Below are 20,489 nucleotides of genomic sequence, written 5' to 3' on the forward strand. Positions count from 1 at the left end.
GGTATCATGGTGATAGAAAGAAATGACCACAGTGCTCAGTACTGCAATATCTGTATCATATCTTCCAAGGCTAAGGGTCTAATGCAGAAGAGGTAGTGGAAAGAATGTATGAGCCAAAGGAAGGGCAGGACTCCATACAACATGCTCCCTCCAGATACAAAATGGCCTGGATATCCATGGCCTCACAGTGTCTGATACTACCTGCATAAGACCATCATAAGAGGAGGAAAAGATCAAGACATCAAAAATAAAAGAAAGACTGATTTAGATGGGGATGGGGTATGATGGAGAGTGGAGTGTCAAAGGGGTAAGTGGGGGGATTTAATTTCAAAAGGTTTCTCTGACACAACACTCCCTCCTAAGCTCCCCAAGGGGCTGAAAACCAACTCTGTTGAAGTGAGAAACTGGTGCTGAGAAAAGTAAAACTATAATCACTATCTGGACTTGGCTAAAACACCCTAATGACAAGCTATAAATTGTGTTACATCAATCAACATAGTGTTGTTGACATGGTCATATATTTAGCAGATACTGACCAGATTGTCATTTTTCCCATTGATGTTGTGAAGATGGGGAGTGATTTTCAAAGAAGAGTCACCCCACCAAGGCCAGTTTTTTTATTTTTATTTTTATTTTTTGCAAAAGTGGAAAAATTGTAAAAGTGATTTTGGTATCTTTTGGTTCTTTTTTCTTACCACTCTTTGTTGTTGGTGTTCTATTTTGGCATCCACTCTGTAGGAATTCACTGTCCAAATTCTCAATAAATTAGGTCCTTAGTAGAAGCCCATGGAAAACTCTGAGCTTTGTTTGAGCTCTATGATGTCAGAGAATATTAATAGTTAATAAATCTTGCCAATTCTCTCTCTCTCCCTCAATCTGTCTTTCTCTCTGTGTCTGTCGCTCTCAAATAAATAAATAAATAAAAATTATTAAAAAAAATTTATAAAAAAGGGCTGGAGAGATGGCTTAGCGGTTAAGCGCTTGCCTGTGAAGCCTAAGGACCCCGGTTCGAGGCTCGGTTCCCCAGGTCCCACGTTAGCCAGATGCACAAGGGGGCGCACGCGTCTGGAGTTCGTTTGCAGAGGCTGGAAGCCCTGGCGCGCCCATTCTCTCTCTCTCCCTCAATCTGTCTTTCTCTCTGTGTCTGTCGCTCTCAAATAAATAAATAAATAAAAATTATTAAAATAAATCTTGCCAAAACCATGTATGTGCATATATACACACACGGAGAGAGAGAGGGATGAGAGAGAGTAAGAGATGAGAGAGAGAGAGAGAGAAACACACAACACATCCTTCCTTATATGATAGATCAGATGAGACAAATCTCTGTGTAAATTGCTTCTCATAAGACTTGCCTATGAGTATTTTGTTCACTTAGGTCCAGGCCAAACATGGACCTTTCCCTTATTACCTGGCTACTCAAAGTCCACAATTAGATCCTCCAATATCCTGCTCAATGTCTCACAAACAATTACCTGAAGTTAGGACTGCTGAAAGAGGCTAGAGATGTGCACAAAAATTTCTTGTACTGCTAACTGACTGAGATTAACCTTGATTACAAAATATCATATCACATGTAGCTTCTCTATCTTTTATTACAATCCAAGGCAGACCCTACCTATGGGCACTAGCCTGAATAAAATCAATTTACCTACTTGTGTACTTTTTGTCTCTAGTACTTCTTTATTGAGAATCTCTTCAGCAATTTAGATACTTAGTTTTTGATGTCTTATTACAATAGCAAGTGAAAAGTATAAAATCTTGAGCCAAGTTTCCTTGATTCTACCCTCCATTTTATATTTGTGACCATGATCTTTAAAGATCTCATTTTTTTTTACTTTTAAATAAGGATATTAGATATAATATTTAATATTCTAAAAGTATATATTTGTTGATAAATTACATTGTGATTATTGCTAGCTTTATTTATGGATATTACACCTCTTATTTATTCATATGTCTTCTGTTCTATTTAAAATAGTTGCATCATATTTACTTGTTAAATGGAATGAGTTATTACAAGTTGATAAGGTTCTAGGATAGTTAATGGCTATTCTAATACAATCCCTTAAATTCTAGTATTTATTGAACAATGACAATTTAGATATTTCTGGTAGATTCTAGCTTGTTATTGTGACCTTAGGAATTTCATCATATGAAATGTCTATCATCAAGAAATATTGTTTTCCTTCCATTTAATTAACTAAATGGTAACTAAATTCAGCCTCATAATGAAAAGCAAATGTATATAATAACTCCGAATGGGGGACTAATTCTGTTAGAATTTATTTTTTAAAGTACCATTATACTTATCAATGATCTGATGATGGGGAAAATTTGAAAATAATAGATAATAAATTGGTAAGTACATACAGCCCAGTCTTTAAGTAGAAAAATCAGTATTTTCTAAAAAGGCCATAGTGCTTAGAAAAGTTGATACCAGTTCAAAAAGCATGATCTCCAGTACTTAAAAGGATGTTAGTGAAATTCAAAAAACTCAAGGTCATCTTCCAATCTTTTGGCTGTATAATAATTTCTACTAGATTAGCCAATGTGTCAAGGACTGTGGTAATTCTTTATGTTCAGCATACCATTTACTCCCCAGTACAAATATATCTGATAGGGACTATTTAATATCATCATTATATTTAAGCAATGCAGTTAAGGTTACTTGAGGTTGGAGAGAAGACAAATGACACAGTCAGTATTCATAGTCATATCATTGTGACTATAGAATTCAATAGTTCTTCAAAGCCTGTTCTTACAAGACATTAATGAGAACAATGTAAAGCCAAAGATCAAGACCAGCTACTAGAACTACATTTATAAAGGAATCTGTAACCATTTGAAAATATCCTTGCACTGCATTGCTTCTTCTATATAGCTTGGTTTAGTATATTGATGGCATGATTTTGAAAAAAAGAAATATGTATTTACTTGGTAAATGACATGTAGCAAAGGCTTAATAGTGGAGTTCTATAGTTAAGGGTTCACCAAAGTTTTCAAAGATAACAATTTGTGATATATAGCATCAAATGATAATGATTCTCTTTTTTGTCTCTCTCCTTCCCTTCTTCCCTTCCTTCCTTCCCTTTCCTTTCCCTCCTTCCCTCTCTCTCCTCCTCTTCCCTCTGCATTCCCTCCCTCCCTCCCTCCCTCCCTCCCTCCCTCCCTCCCTCCCTCCCTCCCTCCCTCCTTTCTTTCTTTCCTTCCTTCCTTCCTTCCTCCCTCCCTCCCTCCCTCCCTCCCTCCCTCCCTCCCTCCTTTCTTTCTCTCTCTCTCTCTCTCTTTCTTTCTTTCTTTTATTCATTCATTCTTTCTTGATTCTGAGGACCAAACCCATGGCTTTTCACTTATTAGGCAAGCACTATATCATTGAATAAAATCTTCAGCACTACCTACTTTTTGTCCTTTTTTTAGTTAGCATACAAAGTAATTGGTTTTATTACATTATCATCTGTTCTTACTCATCTCTCCCCACTTTCACTCCTGCTCCTTCTCTCTTGGTGGTCCCTTTGCTCTACCAAACAGCCCCTTCTTCTTTTTTCATGGCACATGTATACATAATGATTTTTGTTAATAAAGTATTAAATTGAAAGTTTGCCCTGTTTGTTGTTAAAATTTAGAAGAAACAATACGTTTTTAAATTTGTACAAGTTGTTACAATACATTAAAAACATAGGTTGGGCTGGAGAGATGGCGTAGCGGTTAAGCGCTTGCCTGTGAAGCCTAAGGACACGGGTTCGAGGCTCGGTTCCCCAGGTCCCATGTTAGCCAGATGCACAAGGGGGCACACACGTCTGGAGTTCGTTTGCAGAGGCTGGAAGCCCTGGCACGCCCATTCTCTCTCTCTCCCTCTATCTGTCTTTCTCTCTGTGTCTGACACTCTCAAATAAATAAATAAAAATTTTTTTAAAAAAGTCTGTTCACCTATGTTTTTTTTTTAAAAAACATTTTTTTTTTTAAGACCCATAGCCCTTCAACATACCACAATAGTTCTAGGAGGTGGCTAAGTAGCTTTCACACTAGTACAGTATGCACTACAGGTAATTATGTATAATTACAACTTAATATTGCATCTTTATGCTTGTTTCTATGCAGTTTTCTTTATTGTGGGCTGTATGTTGTCAGGTCTATAGGTCTGTGCACACTTTTTGCTAAGATTTTTGTGTTTTGGATTTTTGGGACAGGATATGTAGTCCAGGTTGGCCTCAAATTTGTTTTATAGCCAAAAACTGGCCCTGAATCTCCTGCTACTATTTTCTAGAGTGCTGGGCTTACAATTGTGCACCACCATGCCTTAATATAATTTATATACATATAATATTTTATATATAATTATTTATATATAACTTTTTAATATATTTACGTTTATTTACTTATGAGAGATTGAAAGAGTGAATGGACATGCCAAGGCCTCTAGCCACTGCAAGCAAACTCCAGACTCATGCATCACCATGTTCATCTGGCTTTATGCGAGTACTGGGAAATCGAACCTGAGTCCACACACTTTGCAGGCAAGTCATGATAAACCATCTCTCCAGCCCTTGGATAAAATTACATTCCATGATATAGGAATAGGAAAAGATTTTCGGAACAAAACCCCAGTAGCTCAGGATCTTAAACAATCACTCAACCAATGGGATCTTATGAAGCTGAAAAGTTTCTTCACAGACAGACATGCAATAAGCAGATCCAGTAGATTACCCAAAGAATGGGAGAAAATATTTGCTGAGTATCCAACTGACAGAGGCCTAATCTCTAGAATCTACAAAGAACTCAAAAACTTAAACAATAAAAAGTCAAACAACCCACTCACAAAATGGGGCAACGAACTGGAAATGCAGTTCTCAGAGGAAGAAATACAAATGGCAAACACACACTTAAGAAAATGTTCATTATCCCTAATCATTAGGGAAATGCAAATTAAAACAACTATGAGATTCCACCTTACCCCAGTAAGAATAGAAAACAACAAAAAATTAAATGAAAATAAATGTTGGCGAGGATGTGGAGAAGTACGAACACTCATCCACTGTTGATGGGAATGTAAGATGGTAGAACCACTTTTGAAAGCAATATGGAGACTCCTAAAAAAGCTGACTATTGAGTTACCAATAGACCCAGTTATTCCCTTACTGGGCATGTACCCTAAAACCTTCAAACCATAGGCCAGACAGATTTTCTCAACCATGTTTATAGCTGCTCAATTCATAATAGCTAAGAGCTGGAATCAACGTAGATGTCCATCATTAGATGAATAGATAACTAAGATGTGATATAACTACACAATGGAATTCTACACAGCAGTAAGGAAAAATGACAGAATGAAATTTGAAGAAAACTGGTTGAACCTGGAACAGATCCTTCTCAGTGAACTCACCCAATCACAGAAAGATAATCACCACATAGTCTCATTCATCTCTGGCTCTTAATCTGAATCTATTTAAGTTGCCAACATACCTAGCAAGCATCTGGAAGACTGGACAATAGGCAGAGCAGGGAGAGAGGGGAGGGTAAGGAAGGTGATGGGGGACACAAAACTGGACCCAAATGGTAATGGTACCATAAAACACTACATCCTAAAAGACAGCCCAAATGGCTGAGCCTTCATCAGACCCTTAGAGGGAACATCTGATTCTCAAGGTCCTGGAGAGTGTACAATGAAAACTGACCTTTGTGCCCTCCTGTTTCTGTTTTTTTTTTCTCTCTCTTTTCTCTATTATCTCTCTATCTCTTTTATATCACTTATCTTTTTCTTCCTTCTCTTCTTGGGCGTTGACCTGTAACTTCCAGTACCAACAGTTGGATATCATCCACAATGAGCTTTTAATCAGAGAGGCTTACAAAGTTTCCCCAAAGAAGACAGATTTCCATCAGAGCACTTAGTGACCTACTATAGTTTAGTGGTAAGACCCTACTGATGCAGACACCATGTACTGTTGGCATGTAACATGGAGTTACATGGTTGCAAGCTGGAAGAGAGTCAGTCCCCAAACAGCACATCTAGTGCCAGAAGGTGCTACATGAGCGACTGGGGAAAAATGACCAATATCTGTCGAAGCAATGTATGGTCTAACCTACTTAGCAGCAAACAACCTGATGTAATGCTCATACAAGTGCAATAGTGGTCCACAACCATGGTGGGAAACCAACTGCTCTTGATTTTGCTAACTGATCTGCTCATTGGAACAGAACCCATAGCTGTAGCTGGAAAACATGTCAGAACCATATCCAAAAATGAGCCCACTCTCCATTATCAAGCTACCACCAATTGTGGGCTACAAGAGGGACTACTAGCTATCAAACTTTCTCTAAAAAATAATGGTTATCACATTTATTTGGTGCTAACTTTACTCTCCATCGGAGAATCTGCTTCTCTTTTTCAGATAGACACAAATCTAAGGAAAGAACCACCCCATTATGCCTCAAAAGGGCCCCAGCTGAAACTACAAATAATTGGGGAAACATGCAAGAATGCTGTTTTGGCGAATTGGGAACCAGCACAATGGTGAAAGAGATGGACACAAAGAACAACCAACACCTACCAAACCAGATATCCAGTGACACAGAGGCTCCCAAGATTTCAACATGGAAGGAGACCTAAAATGAACCGAACATGGCTCAGGGAAGTTTGCATAAAAATGGGTGGATAGAATGCAAGGACCGTATGTTGGGTCATGATACCCAGAGACATTTCCTCCTACCCAAAACTGAAGGCAAACCCCACAATGCATGACCCATATGCCTCAACTAGGAAGGTCCCTGTGGAGAGGGGAGGACAGGAAGGAGGCTAATAATGGTACCAACTTGACTGCATTTACTGAGTACAAAAAATTATTTGATAAGTCCTATCTTTTAAAAAAATCGGCCTGTGTATAATTAATTGGTAATTGCTGAATGAGTCTTTATTCACATATTTTTTGCATTCATGTTATACCTATTTTTCTTAACTGTTTTTACATTTCTATGCTACATGTTTAACCTACTTTTCCAGTTATAACAAATGTCACAAAAATTAAAAATCTGCATACAAGTGGACCCACACAGTACTAACCCGCACTGTTCAAGGAAATAGTGGAGTGTGTGAAGTTAATAGTTTAGGCTTTGGAATCAGTCCAATAGTTCCTAGCTTTCTGATCTTGGGCAAATGTATGTACCTTTCTTTCTCACTTGAGAAATAGGGGGCATAATGTTATCTCTATGTGAAGTCTCTAGAACAATTTTTGGCATATAATTATTTCATAAATTTTAGCCCACAATATCAAGTTATTTTTTGGTAAGAGATTATAAGAAATTTGAAGAAGAGTGTGGTGGCTCATGCCTTCAATCCCAGCACTCGAGAGGCACAGGTAGGAGGATTGCCGAGAGTTTGAGGCCACCCTGAGACTACATAATGAATTCCAGGTCAGCCTGAGCCAGAGTGAGACCCCACCTCAAGAAAACAAAAAAAAACAAAAAATAAATTTGAATTTGAGTACGAAATTCTATATATTCTGATGACAACTAGGGTGGCCTTGTACTGGTGAATTCAATCTGTGCTGTCAGGCTTTGAAAGCAAGAGCCTTAACCACTGAGAAATCTTTTCAGCCCTTGTCCTACATTTTTTTCCTGTTTTTTTGAGGTAGAATTATGCTCTACCCCAGGCTGACCTGGAATCCACTCTGTAGTCTCAAGCTGGCCTCTACTTCACAGCAATCTGCCTCCTGAATGCTGAGATTAAAGGCTGTGCCACCACATCCAGTTCGTCCTTCATTTTTTTTAAGAAAATGATTAGAAGGTAAATACCAGATAATTATGCATTCATATAAAGGAACCAAATAGAAAGAGAGAGAGAGAATGGAACAAATTCATGCCCACTTCATCTTTGGTCCTTATAGCAGTAACAGTGAAACTTCTGGGAAAGGCTGGTGCAGGCTACAATTATATAGTCTCAAATGAGATGCAAAGTAAACTGTGTTATAGAAAATTCAAAATTAGAACAAAACTCGTATCTTTTTTGAACCCTAAGCACTAATTTTTACTGAAGCATGAATCAAAGCAAACTTATCTTTTCAAAAGCAGATGAAACACAACTCTCAGACAACTCCCAAAAGGAATTTAACACACATGTAGAAAGTCTTAACTCAAGTATTAAACAAGCTGATGCCTTATTTGAAACTAATGAAACCAAATAAAATTTATCACCTTTATAAAACTGTAAGCTTTTAGGGGGTATGTTTTAGTTCTTTCAATTATTTATTTAATTTGTGTATTTTTATCTCCTAAAAATTAATTGAATATGCTGTCTGTGTATGTTGTTCAATTTCTACTTTGCTTACTGATATCCAGAAATTTTGCCTAGCTTGAGTTTGGATATACTTAATCTTATTTCATTTTATCATATTTCATTTATTTTCTTGCATGCAGAGAGAGATGGGGGAGAAAAAGAGAGAAGGGGGTAGGGGAGAGAGTGGATATGCCAGGGTTTCTAGTCACTGCAAACGAACTCTAAGTACATGTGCCACTTTATGCATCTGGAACTACAGAATAGAACCCGGACTGCTAGTCTTGATACAGGCAAGTGCCTTAATTGCTGAGCCATCTCTCCAGCCCCATGAATCCTATTTAGAAGGATGTTATATCACGAAGATCCAGTTTATTTCAGTTCTTGCTTATTAAGGCTAGGTTCACTCACTATACATAAGACATTGTGTGTGAGTCTTGGTGTTGTAGCATTTATTGTCAATAAGTACAGTAGCTCATGTTCATGTTGTTTACATTTACCAATTCATGATTCAAAGGGATTTTCGCCCATCTAGTAAGAATTCATGTTTCTTAACCAGAAAAAAGAAACATGTTTTCCCACTTTGACATAAGCATTCACCTTTATATTAAGCAGAAAATGTCTCTGCTTATTATAAACAGAAGGGCTTTCTATATACCCTTTGTAAAATGTTATATATAAATTAATACTGGCCTAGGGCATAAGGGAAGTTTATCAAAATCCCATGTTGCTTCAGGGTGGTTAGATACAAAATGAAATTTTCATTGTATTAAAAGATCTATTCTGAAAATATTTATTTTTTTTCAAAATTGCCCACATATTTGAAAAGTTTAATGTTCATACTGAAGGCACTGGAGAAAATGGAAAGTTGCTTTCAGAAGATATTGGCATGACTTTATTCTGTACATCTTCCTTCAAGTGATCGTGAAATTTAATGAGATTTGAAACCATCCCAGATATTCTCCTAATAACCAAAATAGTAATCAATAGTCAACCAATCATTTGATCACTGTACCTTTTTTCTCAGATTTGTCGGAAACTTTTCCTCCAATGGGAGAGTAAGTAGTGTCCATAGACTCGGTCCCTGTGTTCCCATTGCTAATTCCATTCGCATAGATCTGTCCAACTGGTTGCAGCTGCCAAGTCAGGCCGAACAAATGCACTGCTGCAAGAAAAGAAGTGTATATTAACTTATTCTGGTTTGCTGAGGAGTCCTCCAAACCAGCCATCTTTTTAAAATGTCATAATCAGTTGCATTTTAGTTAGTTCAGGGGATTAGCAGTTTATACCTACATAACACAAGTGGCTTCTTTTTGAAGTAGCTGGTGCTAAAATGTTGAGGCAAAAGTTATCCTACCGATAGTTTTAAGAGTTGTAGGGTTAGTTAACCAATTATAGAGGGAGGACAGCTTCCTCTTCCATTTTCATTTGTCTTTGTCATATATCTCCTTTGCATATGGAGTTGACTGCAGGGAAGTGGATAAGCTGTCAAAAACACAAGAGATATTCCCTATGGCTCTGCTTCTGTTCAAGTCAGCAAATAGTTACCGAATGCCTAGTTTGCACAAGATTCTTTATAGCTGCTAGCTGTTAACATCTAGATATCTTTTATGGAGAGATTTTTGTGACAGTAGAAGTACAAAATAGCAATAGGAAAATTGACACAGACAGGATTGATTTTTCTATCAGAAGATTAAAAAGTATCTGGTATTGGTCACTATGCAGAGAATGGGAACACATGCACTCTGGATAAGAAAATAAAAATACAATGATCTTTGTGCAAGGAAATATACCCCATTTATCAACAAATCTAAAGTTTGACTTGTATTTTGAGCCAATAAGTCAATATCTATGAAATTATCATGAATATGTGTATATATAAAGATAAGACTGTGCATGATAACATCTGAGGATAATATTATAAAGTATAATCTAAATATTCATCAACTGGAGTGTAATGCAACAATTGATGATAGATTAGTTAATACAAAATTATGGAGCTATTAAATTCATGATACAGAAAACCATGCAACAACTTGTGAAATATTCATGATGCACCAAATAAAAATAGTAGACTCCAAAAAATATAAAGCATAAGTAGTATGTTCTGTGTTATGCATTCATGTGTGTTCATGACTAGAGAGAGAATATATTAGACCAATGTGTTAATAATTTGAGAAAGTAGTAGATTTTAATTTTCTTCCTTATGACTTGTATTATCCATGTTTTTTTTTTTACAATGAGTGTAAAATGTTTGCTATCTGTGAAAGTGTACCTTTTATATTAAAATGATTTAAAGGAAAAATACATTAAATTTAGCTGGGAAACTTAAAAATAATTTTATGTTGGAAAAATGTATTGGAGATGGACCTTTGAGTATGTGTAATAATAATAAGTGGGGAGAAGAATGGATTGAACAAAATAGGCCTTTGTGAAGTACAGAAGTATTTGAAGCAAAGGTAGTTGTTAGTATTCACTGGAATGCAGACATGTATAGGTGCTTGATGTCAAGGCCAGAATGGGAGAATAGGTTAATGTTTTGAAGGACTTTGAATGCCACTGTTATATATTTGGATTTAATTTTTTAAGCAAGGAAGACATTACTATTTTCAGACCAAATGAATGATATGCACAGTTTTCTTTAGAAAGTTGAATTTGCAAAGAGAATCCTTGAAAGTTTTAAGCAAATAAATTGTATCAGAAAATCCTTTTCAGAAAGATAGATCCAGTAATCATGTTAAGCATTGTGGATTGTGAACCTAAAATATTTATAAAGGAAACCAGCTATTATAATATTGCAAACATAGTGTCTCAATTAGGGTGATGTCACAGGACTGTCTGAATTATTATATTCAGTGAGAAAGATAGGTGCTTATTTAAGAATAACTTGATATAATTGTGTTTTAGGATTTGGAAGCAAGATTTCTGTGTGTTCACAGTGGACGTGTATACATATCTCATGCATATACATAGGTGTACTCGAAGAGGTCATGGGATAAAAAAGAGGGAACACTTTAAGGACTCGTTCTAAATGGTTAAATGTTTTTGAGTCATGGTAACTGAAAAAATAGTGTGTCCATTAATAGATTTAAGAAATTCTTCAAGTATCCCACAGAGAGATGGATTTGGACCTGTGTTTTGAAAGAAGACTAGTTGACCTTATGGTTTAAGGAGATGTTGGCCTCCAGGGGTTGATCAGGCAACTACACAGTAATGTTAACTACAGGGGGTTTGGAATTATGGATAATCATCAAAGTTAGAACAAGATTTCAAAGTCAACAGCTGAAATTGTGAGAGTGAATGAGGTCACTGAAGAGAATTTTTAGAAGAGACTAGTGCATAGGCAGAAGCTGGAGATATCTTCTATTTTTCAAATAAAAAAGAAAGCAAAAAGAAAAGGGAATATTTTTATTTTCCATCTCAAATTTTTCTTTGTATTATCAAGCAGATTAAAGGGGCCAATACATATGTTTCATACACATATAGTCTGTGAATTAGTGACTGAAAATAGAGAAACTAGTCAGATAGCCAATTTAACAATCATTCATCCACTTTTACTTGGAGACAAAGAGATTTCTAACACCTACTTTATCCCTAAAACTTTTAATTGTTATTGGTTTCTATACTTTTCTTTGGATTAAGGCCAGTGCTGCCTGATGAAATTCTCTTGCAGTTATTAGAAACAATTGAAACCAAAGGATAAGGAGTCCATGTAAGATATGATGTAGTAATAAAGTTTTACTAGTGACGTTGCAAAGACTTTCTGGCAGAAGGACTCAAGGTATGGTTTACTGTACTTGACCCAGTTACAGGTGTTTATTAGTATTTTAGTGAATATATGATGGTGTAACTCATTATCTCATGAAACTGTAAAAGGGACCATGAGAAGGGAAAAGAGAAATCTTAAAGAGGGGAAGAGGGGATGGTGGAAAGATGCTAATAGAGTACATGTGAGAGGAAAGGTAAAGGGGGGGGGCTACTGGCTGGAGGAAGGTAACCAACAGGATGGGGACAGGGGATGGGGAAGGGGAGTATATAGAAGAGGGTCCAAGAACAAGATATGAGAATGACATAATGAAACACATTACTTTGTCAGCTAATTAATTAAATTAATTAATTAATTAAATATTCCTAGCAAAAACAACAAAAAAGGAATATTTAACAGCCAAGAGAGAGCCGGGCGTGGTGGCTCATGCCTTTAATCCCAGCACTTGGGAGGCAGAGGTAGGTGGATCACTGTGAGTTCGAGGCCAACCTAAGACTATATAGTGAGTTCCAGGTCAGCTTAGAATAAAGTGAGACCCTAACTCGAAAAACCAAAAAGAAAAAAATCTCAATGTGACGGGCTGGAGAGATGGCTTAGTGGTTACCTAAGGACCCCGGTTCAAGGCTCGATTCCCCAGGACCCACGTTAGCCAGATGCATAAGGGGGCGCATACATCTGGAGTTCCTTTGCAGTGGCTGGAAGCCCTGGCGTGCCCATCCTCTCTCTCTCTGCCTCTTTCTCTCTCTGTCTGTAGCTCTCAAATAAAAAAAAAATTAAAAAAATCTCAGTGTGAGGTCAGTCAGGAAGGCAAAGAGTAACATTAGTAGAAAAATTTATCCACATAGGAACTGGAACCATAGTACTGTTATCTCAGTGGTCTCACCCACTTCTCAAGCTAATAACCAATGGATAAGCACTGAAAAAGAAAGCCAGGGAGGTCCCTGTTGCCTACAAAACATTATAGACTATTGACAAGGCCATTGGTATCCCATGACAAAGAGATGGTAAGACACTATTACTGAAGACTTCACATGCCTGAGTGGCAAAGTCACTAAGTCAAGGTGGTAATGAACAGAAAATCTTCTCCCTGTAGCCCAGCCAGCTGAAAGCTGGGAAAAGCTGCACTGTATGCAGCCCTTATGGAAGACAAAAGTCATCAGCAGTGAAAACAGTGGACACTGGATGCCTCAAGTTTGGACACACAGGCCAAATGGCTGAATGGGTGCAATAGTGGCATGTCTGCTCTAGGGGAAACCAACTGCTCTCTAGTTGGACTGAAGGCCCACTCTATGGGAGGGAATATGTGCCTGGTACTGAAAACTTATGGCAGGGGAGGTCATGAGCCTTAGGGGTATAAAGCCTGATCTTGTCAAGATAAATGGATAAATTACTCTCACCAAATTGCCCTGAAAGCACTACACTTATTGCTCATATTCATATATTAATTATACTCTCACTTCTGGTTAGAGAAGCTTCTCTTTTCAGATGGCAATGACCACTGACTGTGATGAACCAAAACCAACATAGTGCTGAGAAGAAGGGATGGAGGAGTGTCCAGAACTGAAACATCTCACACCATCCAAGGCTCAGGGTCCATTGCAGAAGAGGTGGTGGAAAGAATGTAAGAGCCAAAGGAAGGGCACCACTCCTTACATGCAACTGTCTGGAAAGAAATTGGCCTCGACATCCAAGACTTCACAGTGCCTAGCAATACCTACACATGACCCTTATTATAGTAGAAAAAGATGATAACATCAAATTAAAAGAGAGAATAATGGAGAGAGAGAGGGAATATGATGGAGAGCATAGTTATGAAGGGGAAAGCAAGGGAGGAGAGGGATGTACCATGGTTTGTTGTCTGTAAGTATAAAAGTTGTGAATATATATATATATATATATATATATATATATATATATATATATATATATATACATATATACATATATATATGGCAAAAAAATGTAATTCTCACATATCCAACCATATATCTCCAAATGAGCACTGCACTGCTAGTTAAAGTAGATATGAATATTTGCACTCCTGACTCCAAACAATTTTAAGTTTACTGCTCATAATTTTACATACATATATATGATTAAACCTTACTATATGTACACATGGAAACGTACATACTCTCTGCAAATAAATAGATATTATCTAGCTCTCTTGGAGCAATATAAGTTGAATTGATTGTATATTACTGACATCTAATACTAGACAGAAGTGTGTAAGCCTATTATGATAGTCTTGGAATAGTTTTTTTTTTATGTTGATTAAGAACAGCCCCTAATGGTCTTCTAAAAAATGCTACCTGTTTAACCCTATAAAATTTGTAATTATTACCTTTCTTTTATCCAATAGTAAAGTGCTATAATTTGAAATTATAAATTCATTACAAAATTAAGGTAACAAATGGAATGCCTTGACACTCTCTGTTGTCAAACTAGATCCATTAGATAGCACAGACCTAAGCTATTCAGGTAGTATTTCCCTTATATATATCTTAAATACTCCTGTGGCCTGGAAACTCAAGGTAGGCTAACTCTATGACCAAAAATTGTATTTAACTTGTGTATTTTTATATAAACCTCTTAATCTCTTTGTAATCATACCTCTATGCTATGTTAGGATGTTGGGGTTTATTTCTTTTAAGTAAAATTGGTAGATTCTAGTAACATAACCAACAATGTTTCCTCATTCCATTCATCTATAAGAAAAACATATTCAGTTATAGTAATAAGGTCACAGGAATGCTTTAGAAGTAGAATTGAGAAATAAAACTTAGGCCTGTGCTGTAGAATGTGGTAGCCACCACTCAATACATACATACATACATACATACATACATACATACATACATATATATATATATATATATATATATATATATATATATTTTTTTTTTTTTTTGGTTTTTCGAGGTAGGGTCTCACTCTGGTCCAGGCTGACCTGGAATTAACTCTGTCATCTCAGGGTGACCTTGAACTCATGGCAATCCTCCTACCTCTGCCTCCCGAGTGCTGGGATTAAAGGCGTGCACCACCACGCCTAGCTCTACATATATATATTAAGCACTAGAAATTTGGATATCTAGAGTCAGTGGTACTATGAAAGAAAAAATTTAAAATATCACATTAATATTTTTATTTCAACTACATATAGAAATAATATTTTGGATGTATTAAATTCAGGGAAATTTGTATAAAATTAATTTCACCTATTTTGTTTGTATGTTTTAAATGTGGCTATCATAAAATCTGAAATTACATATGTCTATTATATTGTATTTCTATTGGAAAGTAATGATCTCCACTATCTGAAAACTTTCACAGAAAGATATGCTGTTCATCTTTCAGCACTCTATCATAGAATCTACCTGAGTATATTGAAAGCATATTTTGGCTTGTTTGCCTCAAAGGACAGGAACCATTTCACCATCATTTATTTGTCCCTGGTACCAAACGTAGCTCTCAATTATTAGCAAGCATTCCACTTTGCACTACTGATAAGAAAAACTTCAAAGTCCATGAAAACACCATCCCACATTTACCATCACAATATGGCAGGTCACAAATAAAATCTTACAGTCATTACACTAAATATTAATGGCCTTAATTCACCCATCAAGAGACACAAGCTAACAGGATGGATCAAAAATTTAGACCCCTCAATCTGTAGCCTTCAAGAAACCCACCTCACCACTAAAGACAGACACCACCTCAGGGTAAAAGGGTGGAAAACAATATTCCAAGCAAATGGGAATAAGAAACAAGGAGGCATAGCTATATTAATATCAGATAAAATAGACTTCAAACCAAAAATATTCAAAAAAGACAAAGAAAGTCACTTCCTACTTATCAAGGGAATGATCCATCAAGAGGATATACAATCATAGATCTGTATGCACCAAACACAGGGACACCACAGTTCATCATACAAAACCTACTTGACAATAAAACAGAAATAACCACCAACACCATCATAGCTGGGGACTTCAATACACCATTATCAGTAATAGACAAATCACCCAAACAGAAACTCAACAGGGAAGTAAGAGAGCTCAACCAAACCACAGAACACTTAGACCTAATAGACATCTACACAACTTTTCATCCAAAATCCACAGACTACACATTCTTCTCAGCAGCCCATGGAACATTCTCTAAAATAGACCATATACTGGGTCACAAAGACTGCCTCCACATATTTAGGAAGATTGACATAATTCCCTGCATGATATCACATCACAATTCTATATTGCTAGAAATCAACAACAGCAGACCCACAAAGAATCCCAATGGGACCTGGAAACTGAACAGCACACTTTTAAACAATAAATGGATAGTGGATGAAATAAAAAATGAAATTGCAAAATTTCAGGAATTGAATGACAATGAGAACTCATCATACCAAAACTTATGGGACACAATGAAGGTGGTCCTCAGGGGAAAATTCATAGCACTCAATGCCTTCATAAAAAAAGAAAGATCCCAAATCAACAACCTAACCATCCACCTAAAGGCACTGGAAAAACAAGAAAAATATAACCCAAAGAGCTCAAGAAGGAAAAAAAAATAACTAAAATCAGAGCAGAAATTAATGAATTGGAAACCAAGGAAACAAGACAATTGACAAAACAAAGAGCTAGTTCTTTGAAAAATAAAAAAAGAAGATTGACAAACACCTGGCCAATTTGATCAAACAAAAAAAGGAGAGCCTTCAAATTAACAAAATTCAAAATGAAAAAGGAGAGAACACAACAGACATAAGTGACATTGGGAGAATCATCAGGACTTATTTCAAAAACCTCTATTCCACAAAACTGGATAACGTGGAGGAGATGGATAAATTCCTGCATGCATACCATCTATAAAAGATAACTTCAGAGCAGATTAATCACCTCAATGAACCCATCACACTCATGGAGATTGGAAAAGTAATAAAAATCCTCCCCAAAAAGAAGAGTCCAGGACCAGATGGCTTCTCAGCTGAATTCTATCAGACCTTCATGGAAGAACTCAAACCAATCTTCCTCAAACTGTGCCACACAAAAGGAGAACAGGGAAATCTACACAACTCCTTTTATGAAACTAGTATCACCTTAATTCCCAAACCAGGCAGAGATGCCACAAGAAAAGAAAACTACAGACCTATTTCCCTTATGAACTTAGATGCTAAGATACTGAACAAAATCCTCAGAAACCGAATCCAATAACACATCAAAAGCATTATCCAGGCTGGAGAGATGGCTTAATGGTTAAGCACTTGTTTGTGAAGCCTAAAGACCCTGGTTTGAGCCTCGCTTCCCCAGGACCCACGTTAGCCAGATGCACAAGGGTGCACATGCATCAAGTTCGTTTGCAATGGTTGGAAGCCCTAGTGTGCCCATTCTCTCTCTCTCTCACTCTTTCTCTGTCACTCTCAAATAAATGAAAAATAAAAAAGAGGTAAAAGTATTTCATTATATAAAAAAAAGCATTATCCAACTTGACCAAGTGAGATTCATCCCAGGAACACAGTGGTGGTTCAACATAGAGAAACCTGTCAATGTAATACAGCACATAAACAAGGTTAAACATAAAAACCACATGATCATTTTGAAAAATGCAGAAAAGGCCTTTGACAAGATACAACATCACTTCATGATCAAAACATTGGAGAGAATTGGCATGGCTGGTTCATATCTTAACATAATAAAGGAAGTATACAAAGCTCTGAAGGCCCAAATAATACTTAATGGAGAGAGACTGGAGGAATTCCCATTAAGATCAGGAACAAGACAGGGTTGTCCACTCTCACCTATGCTTTTCAATATAGTACTGGAAGTCCTAGCCCAAGCAATAAGACAGGAGAAGGACATAAAAGGGATACAATTTGGAAAGGAAGAAGTTAAGTTAGCTCTATTTGCTGATGACATGATTGTATATATAAGAGACCCAAGAGACTCCATCCCAAAAATCCTGAAGGTGATTAACCCCTATAGCAAAGTGGATACAAAATCAATATACAAAAATCAGTAGCCTTTCTTTATGCAAATGACAAAGATACAGAGAAAGAAATAAGGGACATAGTCCCATTTTCAATAGCAAAAAAATGAAATACCTTGGAATAGCATTAACCAAGGAATTGAAAGATCTATACAAGGAAAACATAAAAACACTCAAAAAAGAAACTGAGGAAGACTTGAAAAAATGGAAAGACCTCCTGTGTTCCTGGAGAGGCAGAGTTAACATTATGAAGTTGACAATCCTACCAAAGGCAATATACAGATTTAATGCAATTCCAATTAAAATCCCTACAGTGTTCTTCACAGAGATAGAAAAAATTATCTCAAATTTCATATGGAAAGGCAGAAGGCCTCACATATCTAAACATATCTGCAGCAAAAGAAGTACCTGTGGAGGCATCACCATACCTGATATAAAGCTATATTACAAAGCCATAGTAATTAAAACAGCATGGCACTGGCATAAAAACAGAAGTGTAGACCAATGGAATAGACTTGAGGACCCGGATTTTGGGTCAAGCAACTATAGCTACTTGATATTCGACAAAGGCCTGAACAATAGAGGCTGGAAAAAAAGAAAGCATCTTCAACAAATGGTGTTGGAAAATCTGGATAACCACATGCAGGAAACTGAAACTTGATCCACACATTTCACCATGCACTACACTCAAGTCCAAATGGATCAAAGGCCTCAATATAAGACCAGAAACTTGAATACTACTGGAAGAAAATTTAGGCAGTACTTTCCATGATATTGGAATGGAAAAAGACTTCCTGAAGAAAATCCAGTGACTTAAACAGTCACTCAACCAATGGGATCACATGAAGCTGAAGAGTTTCTTTATAGACAAACATACAATAAGCAAAGCCAATAGATTACCCACAGAATGGGAGAAAATATTTGCAGGTTATCCAACTGACAGAGGCCTAATCTCTAGAATCCAAAAAGAACTCAAAAAATCTAAACAGTAAGAAGTCAAACACCCCATTCAAAAAAAATGGGGCAAAGGGCTCAACTTGCAGTTCACAGAGGAAGAAATACAAATGGAAAACACAGACTTAAGAAAATGTGAAATTGGGAGAATCATCAGGACTTTTTCAAAAACCTCTACTCCACAAAACTAGAAAATGTGAAGGAGATGGATAAATTCCTGGATGCATATCATCTACCAAAGCTAAACTCAGAGCAGATTAATTACCTCAAAGAATCCATCATACTCATGGAGATTGAAAAAGTAATAAAAAACCTCCCCCAAAAGAAGAGTCCAGGACCAGATGGATTCCCAGCCAAATTTTATCAAACATTCATGGAAGAACTCAAACCAATCTTTCTAAAACTGTGCCACACAATTGAAGAACAGGGAAAGCTACCCAACTCCTTCTATGAAGCTAGTATCACCCTAAGAAAAGAAAACTACTGGCCTATTCCCCTAATGAACATAGATGAAAAGATCCTGAAAAAAATCCTTGCAAACCGAATCCAACATCACATCAAAAGCATTATCCACCTTGACCAAGTGGGATTTATGCCAGGAACACAGGGTGGTTCAACATATGGAAATCTGTCAATGTAATACACCACATAAACAAGCTTGAACATAAACACCACATGGTCATTTTGATAGCTGCAGAAAAGGCCTTTGACAAGATACAACATCACTTCATGGTCAAAACATTGGAGAGAATCGGCATGGCCAGTTCACATCTTAACATAATAAAGCCAATATACAAAGCTCCAAAGGCCCAAATAATACGTAATGGAGAGAGACTGGAGGAATTCCCATTAAGATCAGGAACAAGACAGGGATGTCCTCTCTCACCTCTGCTTTTCAATATAGTTCTGGAAGTCCTAGCTCAAGCAATAAGACAGGAGAAGGAAATAAAAGGGATACAATTTGGAAAGGAAGAAGTTAAGTTAGCTCTATTCACTGATGACATGATTGTATATGTAAGAGACCCGAGAGACTCCATCCCAAAACTCCTGAAGGTGATTAACTCCTATAGCAAAGTAGCAGGATACAAAAGCAATGCACAAAAATTGGTAGCATTTCCATATGCAAATGAAAAAGATACAGCAAAAGAAATAAGGTACATAGTCCCATTTTCAATAGCAACAAAAAAAAATAAAATACCTTGGAATAATGTTAACCAAGGATGTAAAAGATATATCCAATGAAAATATAAAAACTCTCAAAAAAGAAATTGAGGAGGACTTGAGAAGATGGAAAGACCTACCATGCTCCTGGATAGGCAGAATTAACATTGTGAAGATGACAATCCTTCCAAAGGCAATATATAGATTTAATGCAATTCCAATTAAAATCCATATAGTGTTCTTCACAGAGATAGAAAAAATGATCTCAAGTTTCACATGGAAAAACAGAAGGCCTCGCATATCCAAACATATCCTCAGCAAAAGAAATACCTCTGGTGGCATCACCACACCTGA

At 36.7% G+C, this 20,489-nt stretch overlaps 1 protein-coding gene across 2 annotated transcripts in view; it reads right to left on the bottom strand.

The window, feature by feature from the left end:
* Tenm1 (teneurin transmembrane protein 1) overlaps nt 1-20,489 on the bottom strand; it is an 850,812-nt gene that overhangs the window by 299,882 nt on the left and 530,441 nt on the right. For both annotated transcript variants that reach the window (XM_004653940.2, XM_045140035.1), the window contains one exon: nt 9,282-9,431. In XM_004653940.2, coding sequence (XP_004653997.1) covers nt 9,282-9,431 — 150 coding nt within the window. The remainder of the gene's footprint in view (nt 1-9,281; nt 9,432-20,489) is intronic.

The sequence above is a fragment of the Jaculus jaculus genome, chromosome X (assembly GCF_020740685.1).
Source record: "Jaculus jaculus isolate mJacJac1 chromosome X, mJacJac1.mat.Y.cur, whole genome shotgun sequence".
Lineage (NCBI taxonomy): Eukaryota > Metazoa > Chordata > Mammalia > Rodentia > Dipodidae > Jaculus > Jaculus jaculus.